Consider the following 10,574-nt stretch of genomic DNA (forward strand, 5'->3'; position numbering starts at 1 on the left):
TTTTAACTGGTCGGGGGATGATGCCAACTCTGTATTCATTTGTTTATTACAAAAGAAGCACAGCTGAAACCGGTGTGGCTCAGAGGCTAGAGCGTCGGCCTGTGGACTGAAGGGTCCCGGGTTCGATTCCGGTCAAGGGCATGTACATTGGTTGCGGGCACCTCCCCAATAGGGGGTGTGCAGGAGACAGCTGATCGATGATTCTCTCTCATCGATGCTTCTCACCCTCTATCCCTCTCTCTTTCTCTCTGTAAAAAAATCAATAAAATGTATTAAAGAAAAAAAAAAAGCATAAAAGTAAAATGAGTGCCTCGGATAAAAAACTATATTGAAATATTTTTTAAAAACGAGGGGAAAGAAAAGTAATGGGATGGAGGTTCATGAATACCACCCCTTCACCTTTAAATGATATGTTTAATTTTTTAAATCATAAAGTCTAAAAAATTAACAGCTGATACAAAGACCAGACTTCAAACTGCAAGACAGGCTAGATTTCAGGTGCAGTTCCGAGTGACGGTGTCGGGTGGACCCATTCGCATGGACCTACGGACAGTGTCGCCTGTGTGAGGAGAAAACGGAGCCACGTCAGGACAGAGCCCGTGGCTGAATCAGGGCTACTTCTCAGGAATTCTAAACACCAGTTCGCCTTCTGACCATTCCTGGCTATCCGGGCTGGCACAAAAGGTGCAGTGTGGACAGAAGGCTGTTTGAGGACAGAGCCGGGAAGTTAACTCTGGACACCAACCAAGAAGGAGCCAGAGGGAACAAGCCTGAGGCCTCCTCCCTCCGTTTCAATTTCAAGTGACCGGATTGCACCGGTAGCCGAAGACAGAGCGCCTTGAAGGGATCCTGTGGCCACCGCCCCCTTTACACAAAGCACAGCGACCCAGGCCAGGGAAGGCAGGAGAGGACACGGCATTAAACTCTTCCTGCAAAGGATTTCTGCGAGGAGGGCGCCAGATGCGCCCAAACCAAACATATACACCAAGTCCAGGTGTGAGAGTGAGGTCACCAATTCCAGGAGGAGGTCACGCATGAGGGGGTGGGCACAGACCTGCAGCACAGAGTACAGTCCATGCTGGTTGAGATGGCCCATTATATTTGCACAAATGTGGTTCATGGCTGGCCGGAGACTCTCACCTAAGGAAAGAAAAAAGATTGAGGAAAGAAACCCAACAAATCTCTGGCCGCAAGAGGAACTGTTTAGGTGGGACAGAAATCAGGCCCAAGCCAGAGCCACTGGCAGCGAGATGCTCCCTGGCCTGCCTGCCCGCTCCCCCTGGGTCTGGACTAGAGTCCACAGAGATGCGGCACATCCCCATTCTCTCTCCCGGAAGTGTTCCCTCTCAGGTGATGGGGCCCAGCCTCGAGTTCCAGAGCTTTTTTCCATTTCCCTCTGAGGGCCTAGAACTTTCTGTGTCCTGTAGCTGCCTCCTATCCAACGAGAGACAAGCTCCTGGCAGGGCCCAGGGCTCACCATATTTTAAATCCTCCCCAGAATCCAGGATAATGCCTTGAAATAAACCCTCCTTCCTGCCTGGGCTCTCTGCATAGTTTCCTTGGCTTTCGGAGTTTTGTCCCTTTTCACTTGGTGACTCTGGACCCCCACCGAGTTCTGAGCTCACTTGTCACTTCTGAGCCCCGAAAGAGCAGGGCAAGGTTGTCCCTGCCCCACTAAACTCGCATTTCTCTTCCTTCTGAGCGCCACTTCTCACACTATTGTCGAGATGGAGGATATGCATGTGACTTCTCTTTAATGCCCGTCCCCCCACCAGCCTCAGTTCTGTGAGCCCTGAGGCCAGTGGCCGCCTCTGTACCTCCAGTGCCTGCACAGCACATGGCACACAGTAGGCTCTTTGCTGAACGGATGGATGAAGTGAGTGTATGAAAAACATAAAGCTAAGCATAATATTCAGGGAAGGAGGCAGCATTACAGGGCACATTTTATGGCCAAAAGAGAATTACTAGCTGCCGAATAATTCACCAAATGAAACGACAAGGCTTAACAAGTGCCTCCTCTGGGGCTGGTGACGGCAAAAGTGCTTCTTACAAAGTAGAGAAGGTGCCGGAGCTCTGCTACTTAGGACAGACTTTGAACGAGTCCCACGGACCTTTTCCCCGGAGAATTTTCCAGGTTGAAGTGTCTGTGAAGGTGACGAGCATCGTGAGGTACAGTGTGACGAGTTTGGAGTCTTGTAGGATTTCAGGCTGGAAACAGTGAAGAGGGTGGTTAAGACACACGGCCCCCCAGGCCCAGACAGTGAAGCAACCGTTCTGTAACTTTGTGAGTCAGGTTATAATGAAGTCTTCTTTTTCTCTGTCTCTTAGGGGATGACCACTGTCAGGAGTTAAATGACAGGGATTTTGATCCACGAGTGATTGCCTATGGAACCTAAGGACTCCCGGAATGGAGCGCTGAGAATCCTGGGAAACAAGGTGAGCAGTGCTGGCCTGCGGGCTTTGCGTGCATTAGGAGCGTGTGTACGTTCGGCGTTCCCTGGAGCACAGCGTGGAAATGCAGCTGAGCAAACCAGGGACCCTGGGTTCAGACTTCTGCCTTTACCACTTCCTGGCTCTGTGACCGTGGGCAAGTCTCTTAACTTTTCGGTGCCTCGAACTGCTCATCTGCTGACTAGGGATAGTATGGCTGTTGTAAGGAATAAACAATTCATGTACATGACGCGCTAAGAGCAGCGCCCAGCACACAGATAACTCTGTAATACTGGCTGTGGTATACGTGGTTTCACAAGGGGAAAAGGCCCGATTCCTGTCTAGGCTCAGAAACTTAGCATGTGCCCCACAAGGGACCCTGGAGACCATCTAGTTGAAACCCCAGAGGATGAGAGAAGGGAAGTGACTTGCTCAAGGCCACACGAAGCATCAGCAGCTGATTCAGGACTACATTTAGATATTCCTGGCTCTAGCTCTGGTGTTCTTTTCTCCTAATGTGTGTTTCTCTGCGTGAACTTAAATTTTTTTTTTCTCTCAAAGCAGAAGTGTCCCTTCTCAAAGAGAAATCTGTTGTGGAAGGCAGGAGCACAAAGCAGGTAACAGGAAGACGCTGCTGTGTGCCAAAATGCCTCCCTCACCTGCCAGGTGGGTTGTGGCGCTCTGCCTGGGCAAGGCCGTGAGAACCATTCACCGATGCCTCGAGCAGGATGGCTGGGAACGGATCCCTGGGAACTCTGCTGACATTCACACCCTCGCCCAGCTGCTCCCCACGTCCTCGCCAAGCCTCCGCTTAGAAACTACATCCTACAGGCCCCAGGTGGGAAGGATACATTTACCGAGTTTCATTTTACCTTGAGCCGCTCAAGAAACTCACAGCAATGCCACAGGATGTCCTTGATCTGTTTGATCCATAAGAGGGTGAGGTCCTTGGAAAGAGCCAGGGACACATACCACACCTACCAGCAGGACAAAGAGAAATGCTATTGGCAGTTACCGGGGTCAGATTACACGTTTTAGCTACTGGCCAGGGCCAGATAAGGTGATGAGAACCAATGGACAGATAAGCAGCCAATAAGGGATATTTTAACCCCACACCCATCCCACTCACCTTGGGTTCGTTCTCAGCATCCATGCTGCTCAGGATGCAGCGACACAATTTTTCAAATCTCTGCAAAGAGGCAGAATGGGGGTCATAAACTTCTGGAACTCATAAAAGTGGGAAAGAAGCAAACGTTTGGTGGGCGTGGGTAGGTGTTATGCCCAAAGACTCATAGCGAGTCTTACAGATGTGGGAACTGAGGATCAAAAAAACTAAAGAAAGGCTCTCAAACTGGGGGGCCACTGACTCGATGAGCCCTACATTTTCTTCAGAAACTGGTATGTTTCATAAAAAATCCAGTTTGATGCTCCTTTTGAAATACAAACTCAACTGGCACACTGGGCGTGGGCCCCTGTGGACTAGCAGCTGTCTCCTACATCCTGCTCTCCCGTCTGCCATTCCGTAAGCATCATAGACACTGCCTTTGGCCACAGACTGTCGTGTCGTTTTTTTGTTTTTTTTTATCTTGAAATGCAAAAGGAAGCAAAGTGGAAGCTGAAAACCAGACTACACTGGGGCAATCTCAACCTTGGACCCATCCTCCAAAGTGGTGCGGTCCCGGGCGGCCGCCCCGTCAGCCTGAACTGCCGCTTCCTCCTCTGTATCCGAGGCCCCACTGCCCCTGCCGGTCCTCACCTCCATGACCCACGTGACACGTGCGCATTGCCAGCGTGCTCCTCCCGCTCAAGACCTTGCCCATCTTGTTTCCTCTGGAGCCCCAGTGCCTACCAGATGGCCTGCCACGAGGTGAGACTTAGCAACAATGAGTGGTAACCCGGATCACCAGAGGCATTCCTCAATGTATTGTTAGTACTGTTACAGATAACGGGTTTCTGACATGGTATTTTCTGGGCTGATTCTAATCCCAAAGGTACAACCAGTATGTTTTGTTTGGTCTTCAGGATCTTAAAAAAATTTGAAATTAGCTACCAATGCTTACAAATGAGAAAACTGAGTATAAAGAAGTCCAGCATCTCTTTAAAAAAAAAAAATCAGGGTCCACCACAGGCCGAAGAGGAGAGACTGTGCCCTCTGGCGGGGCATGCCACAGACGCCCTGGCTCCCTCTGAGGTCCTCCCCACCTCTGTGAGTTACCAATATGTATGATGACTTTTATCTCAACAATGGCTTCTTTCACTCTTTCACCTAACTGCCCAGCCCCTGTGTGCATGTGAATCCAACAAGCGCTCTTAACAGTCAGGGAGAAAAGGAGTCGCTGTGAGGAGGTCCAGAAACACTGGGCGTAACCCCTGCAAATCAGGCCCCGGGAGGACGAAAGGGCAGGATGTGGGAGGGGCAGAGAGCTGCCATGAGGACGGGTGCCCTCGTATTTATAATAAAAGACCCTGCAGCCAGAAAGGACGATGTATGTTTGCTGTTGCTCTTTTACCTCGTTATCCTCTTTCATTCTGAACAAGAACAGCAGCTTCCTGGCGATCTTAAAAATACAAAGTGCACTTCTTCTACTGGACCCCGCGTCATCGGCTTTAAAAAACTCATCGATCTCTCTCCTAAGGGAGGGAAGGTTAAAAAACAAACAAACAAAAAACTGTTTTCATTAGGAGCTCCCAGCAGCCGGAAGGCTTTTTCTGAACTGGTGGAGACAAATGCTTTCTTTTCTTGCTTTACTCGGGAGCAAGAGGAGTTCCTGGCACCCACCTGATTTCCCTCTGCAGTCGCCTCCGACACAGGAAACTCCTCACGCGGGCCTGGATCCCGACGGCCGCCCGCTCCCGCTCCTTCTGCACAAGCCTCTCCTCTCGAGCCTGACGGGCCTTATCGATGAACCAGGCTCTCGAGGTCTGAGAAACGGTGAACATGTTTGCAAACTTGCACAAACCCTGCAAGGAAAATGGCAAGCCGTCGGTGTAGATCCCCGTTTGAGAAACACACACAGAAAGGGGTTCAAGAGCAAAGGATGGCCGAAGCCGGTTTGGCTCAGTGGTAGAGCGTCGGTCTGCGGACTGAGGGGTCCCGGGTTGATTCTGGTCAAGGGCATGTACATTGGTTGCGGGCACATCCCCAGTAGGGGGTGTGCAAGAGGCAGCTGGTCAATGTTTCTCTCTCATTGACATCTCTGGCTATCTCTCTCCCTTCCTCTCTGTAGAATATCAATAAAATATATTATTAAAAAAAAAAAAAAAGAGCAAAGGATGGGCAGGGGTGTGGGCAGCAGCAGCAGAGAGCTAGCTACTCAGGGCCTTCCGCCACCTTCCAAAGTGCTAATAGCTCTCCTGGCACAAATCCCAATTCCCATCGGCTCTTTTCATGCAGCTCGCCAGAGCAGCAGTGCTTCTTCCTGTATGAAATAATTACATTTTCTGGAGAGAAAATGCACAGCGCCTGGCACAGGGCATGGGTTCTGTAATTGTTTAATGAATGAACAAAGCACGACTCAATCCCATCTGTAAACTTCTAATGCAAGCCACACATCCTCTAAGTCAAGGGTCCCCAGATATTTGAATTTTTTGGAGCAGTCCACAATATTTGGGAAGTCAACACCAAGCAGTCCATTTTTATTTTGCCAAGTCAAGACTTGAGGGAAAATCCAAACGTGAATATTTACGCTGTTATTTTTATTCATCCTTTCATTCAAATGAACAAAGCCTGCCCAACCAATAGCAGGGACAGTAAGGAGACTGGAGAGAAGAAGGGCTTCCAAATCATTCCCTCTTTCGGCCCCAGCAGAGGAAGTCCAGGGAGCTCACCTGAGAACCTGCCTGTGTCACAGAAATGCTGAGTCACCATCAGTGATCTCGTAGGGGACTCCCAGCCATGGGCAGCTTCTCACTTCAGAGGAGCTTGTCCTCGCTGGCAGAAGCAGAAGAAAAAAATCCAGACTTACGGTTAAGTTTTATAGGTAGGACATCATACACCTCCTCACCGAGTAGAAGTAATACATTCAGTGCCTCTGTAATACATTACAGAGTAGAAGTAATACATTCATCTTTAGATAATGTCTGGTCTAAATGTTCAACTTCAGCTAAAACCGGTTTGGCTCAGTGGATAGAGCGTCGGTCTGCGGACTGAAGGGTCCCGGGTTCGATTCCGGTCAAGGGCATGTACATTGGTTGCGGGCACATCCCCGGTAGGGGGTATGCAGGAGGTAGCTGGTCGATGTTTCTCTCTCATCGATGTTTCTAGCTCTCTATCCCTTCCTCTCTATAAAAACAATCAATAAAATATATTTAAAAAATAAAAATAAAATAAATGTTCAACTTTAGCTCCACAGTCCTCACCATTTAAAGGAAACTGGTTGAAAATACAGTTGGTCCTTGAACAACACGGATTTGAAACGCATGGGTCCACTGATACATGGATTTTTTTCCAATTAATTCGGTAAATGTATTTCCTCTTATGATTTTCTTAACATTTTTCCTCTGGCTTACTTCATTGTAGGAATACTGTACGTTATATGTTAACGTATAAAAATGTGTTAATTGATTGTTTACATCATCAGTAAGGTTTCCAGTGACTAGTAGGCCCTTAGTAGTTCAGTTTTGGGGGAATCAAGTCATACATGGATTTTCAACTGTATGGAGGGGGGGTGTCAGTGCCCCAACCGCTGTGTTGTTCAAAGGTCAACTATATTCCCAAAGAAGTTAGTGAATTAAAACTTTACAAGCATGGTGATATAAGCAAGAATAACACAGGGGACAGAATATTAAAAAGCCACTGAAAATAATGTTTAATGTTTTTTTAACAACACTGAAAACTATTTATGCCTAAGAAATTGTGTGGACCAGTATCATTCCAGTTACATGATAAAGAAAAATGCACATAGAGAAAAAACGGGGGGGTGGGGGGGGAAATAGACCAGAATGTTACATAAGAGTGGTTGTTTTGAGAGCATGGCATTGTTGGAAATTTTGCTTCTTTACTGGGTCTGTTTTCTAGGTTTTCTACAGAAAGCACGTGGCGAAGCAGCATGGTACCGAGAGGCACTCCCTCGCTCGGCCATGTTCTGTGGGTGATGTCTCAGGGCCTGTCTTCCTCCATGGATTAGCTCAGACGCTAAGCAATGAGGCCTAAATGAGATGATGTACATCAATACCTACTGAGGTGGCTGACAGAGCAGTCAGTAAGTCTAAGGTATTATTATTACTATTTAAAAAAATGTTTAAATCCTCACCCAAGGATATGTTTATTGATTTTTAGAGAGGGAGGAAGGGAGATGGGAGAGAGAGGGAGAACAAGGAATAGGGAGAGAGAGGGATAAACGGAAGAGAGAGGAAGCGAGAGGGAGAAACATCATTGGTTGCCTCCCACATGCGCCCGACCAGCGATCAAACCCCCAACCTGACCCAGAATGAACCTATTATACAACCTTTCAGCGTATAGATACCCAAACCAACTGAGCCACCTGGCCAGGGCTAATGTATTATTTTTATAGACACAAAGTTGTTGCTTTTTTGTTTTGTTTTTGAGTCTTTTGTCACTAAGGTTCTTGGGGTGGGACATAATGTTGGGACCCTTACATTCTTCACCCATTAGACAGGATTGGGTACGCTAAGATTCACCAGTCTGGTCACGTGGGCAATGAACCCCGGGCCCTGTTCAGATTGGGTAATAGCTTCAAGCTCCTGAGAGCTGCAAAGGAGCTGGGCCCAAGCCAGGAGCATAGTGATTATGTGCTTTCCTTAACATGTAGACAGTCCCTCATACGTGGGGAGGGGAAGAAGGCGCAGGAGAAGAGGGAGCCTAATCCTAATGGAAAATAGGAGGCTGCACTCAAACTCTGACTAAGTGCCTGTCGGACAGTAGCAAGTCCTTGGTTAACACCGTCTATAGGTTATTGGAAGTGGGGCAGAATGACATATAATGAAGGCAATTTTCCCGCAGGCTAAGTGATATAAACAAGAGTTAAGTTCCTATGGCATCTCATCAATGTTATAATGAAACAACATTGAACAAAACGACGCTATTTGAGGACCTGCCGGATCTCAAACTTCTCCCAGGGGCCGCTCAGGATAAGGTCCCCTTCTTGAGACCATCCCCTCAGCAATGTTACATGTTGGTTTCTGTTTAAAACAGGTGATAGCCTATACTTAGCAGTTTTTCTCGTTCTTTCTTATTCACCTACTCCATCTATGTTGTCTACTATAATTCATCAATAAAAACACGTTATGAAGCATTTATTAGGGGCTTGCGCTGGCACATGCCACTGTGAATCAAAGAAAAGGCAGTGTGTAACAGAAGAAGCTTTGGATCGGACAAAGTAGTCCTTGGTTCTTTTTAGTTCTGATTCTACCTCATTTGCCAAGTTCCTTACCTTCCTTAGGCCTCAGTTTCCTTATCTATAAATTGGGAGTGATAATAGTAACAGATCTACTTCCTAGGGTTGCCGAAAGGTTTATGTAAAAGTTAGACGAAACATTTACCCTTCTGATACCTCAATTTAGTCATCATGACACTATCATTAGCATTAAATGAGAAAACACTAATAAAAGCATCTGGGAACAAATAGCACATACATGAGTTTACTGCTTTGTCCTTAAGCAGCTTACAATCCCGTTAGGAAAACAACAGCGATATAGGTGGGACGATTAGGAGGCAAGAGGTTGGTGATCATCAAGATCACATGAAAAGCAAAAGGAAAACGTGATGCTTGAGCACCCACCAGGGCCAAGACCTTCCTAAGTGGTCTCCTCTAATAAAACAGCACCGCTGTGAGATCTGTAGTCACCCCTATAGCCCAGGTTAGACCACCAGTAAGGGCCACAGCCACTGTCTTAATAAGAGACAAGACTCAGACTCTCCTTTACTTCAGTATTCCCGTGGGACCTGCTCAAAATCAGTCTTCTCCAGATGAGGCCAAGTTCATGGGGAACTATGGAAGAGCACCAGACTCCAAAGAGTATTATTGTTCAAGGGAGAGGCGCCATAAATACCAACTGCTGGCGGCGCCCAGAAGGATTCTGCCTGTGTGGTGGGAGGAGCTGGGCAGCCAGGTCTGATGACCATAACTTCCAGGCTGCGGGCTGTTTTCAATCTCACTGTCACGGGGAGCAGATGAAATATAGAGAAGGGGCAGAACTTGTCATGGGTCGCTAGGCTCCTGAATTTTAAACTCCGATCCAACTCCAAAGCAATTATTTGTAAATGAAACACACAAAGAACCATCGAGTCCCCGACTCACAGAACAGCAAAGAAAAGCTGAGAATCAAAGGCTGCCCATGAGGCTAAGAGTCCAGTTTCGAGCAAGCTTTTCTTTACAGACACCACTAACTCCAGCTGCCTTTTTTGACAGCTGGGTGTCTGGCACGGCACTGAAACTTCCCTATACAGTATCCTCTGTGAAACGAGCTCATCACGCCATTTCACAGCGGAGGAGACTGAGGCCCGGAGAGGTGAAGAACTCACCCAAGGTCACACAGCGAGAAAAACAGGATTCGAACTCGGGTTCCAGTGACTCCTAAGGCATCTTTCCTTGGCATCAACCACAATAACAACTCTTTTTTTTTCATCCAGCGTTAGTCCGTTGACAAAGGCCCCACAAGAGAAAAGAGACAAGCCAGCCGCTAGCACCTGCCCCTCCGACGAGAGAGGCGGGGACCCTACCCTGCCCCAGGGTTAACCTCCCTTCAGGTCCCCGGCGCCGCCACCCAGACCCCACGATCCTGATTCCACTCGCTACTCGCACGCCGTAGACCTTTACCCGCTCGAGGCCCCCGCGCTTGGGATCGGAGCCGCAGCTACTGTCGCCTCAGCCCAATAATATCCCTGAGCTCTGCCGAACCCGGGGCAGCGATCGAGACTCCACCACCATCTTGCCCCGGGGTGTCCTTTCCCCGAGCTCCGTCGGGAAACAACTACCCAGTTCCGGCCCAACGACAGTTCCGGAGAGCTGCTCCACCCGGGAGCGGCAACCTCCTTGAACCTCTTCCTCCTCTCTGGAGGCTGAAAAAAAAAAAAAAGTGGAGCATTCGGGAACTGGATCGATGCCTGACCCAGCAGAGAAGGGATGCAACCTACTCCAGCCAGGCATGTTGGAAGGAATGCGGCCCATGTCTTAGAGGAGTGC

At 48.3% G+C, this 10,574-nt stretch overlaps 1 protein-coding gene across 6 annotated transcripts in view; it reads right to left on the bottom strand.

Moving 5' to 3' along the window:
- The window catches only part of UBE3B (ubiquitin protein ligase E3B), a 30,755-nt gene extending 20,304 nt beyond the window's left edge, over nucleotides 1–10,451 (bottom strand). Inside the window, exons 1-9 of one of the 6 annotated variants that reach the window (XM_045585630.1) lie at nucleotides 10,209–10,448; nucleotides 9,914–10,004; nucleotides 6,259–6,361; nucleotides 5,210–5,391; nucleotides 4,941–5,061; nucleotides 3,560–3,619; nucleotides 3,303–3,407; nucleotides 2,112–2,208; nucleotides 1,055–1,140 (exon numbers count right to left, since the gene is read on the bottom strand). In XM_045585630.1, coding sequence (XP_045441586.1) covers nucleotides 1,055–1,140; nucleotides 2,112–2,208; nucleotides 3,303–3,407; nucleotides 3,560–3,619; nucleotides 4,941–5,061; nucleotides 5,210–5,370 — 630 coding nt within the window. In that variant the 5' untranslated portion in view covers nucleotides 5,371–5,391; nucleotides 6,259–6,361; nucleotides 9,914–10,004; nucleotides 10,209–10,448. Of the gene's footprint in view, nucleotides 1–1,054; nucleotides 1,141–2,111; nucleotides 2,209–3,302; nucleotides 3,408–3,559; nucleotides 3,620–4,940; nucleotides 5,062–5,209; nucleotides 5,392–6,258; nucleotides 6,362–9,913; nucleotides 10,041–10,202 lie in introns of those variants that run through there. The other 5 variants (XM_036449739.2, XM_036449734.2, XM_036449736.2 and 2 more) reach the window with 5 other exon arrangements.
- Between the last annotated feature and the right edge of the window lie 123 nt (nucleotides 10,452–10,574).

Source organism: Pipistrellus kuhlii, unplaced genomic scaffold (genome assembly GCF_014108245.1).
Source record: "Pipistrellus kuhlii isolate mPipKuh1 unplaced genomic scaffold, mPipKuh1.p scaffold_m20_p_20, whole genome shotgun sequence".
Lineage (NCBI taxonomy): Eukaryota > Metazoa > Chordata > Mammalia > Chiroptera > Vespertilionidae > Pipistrellus > Pipistrellus kuhlii.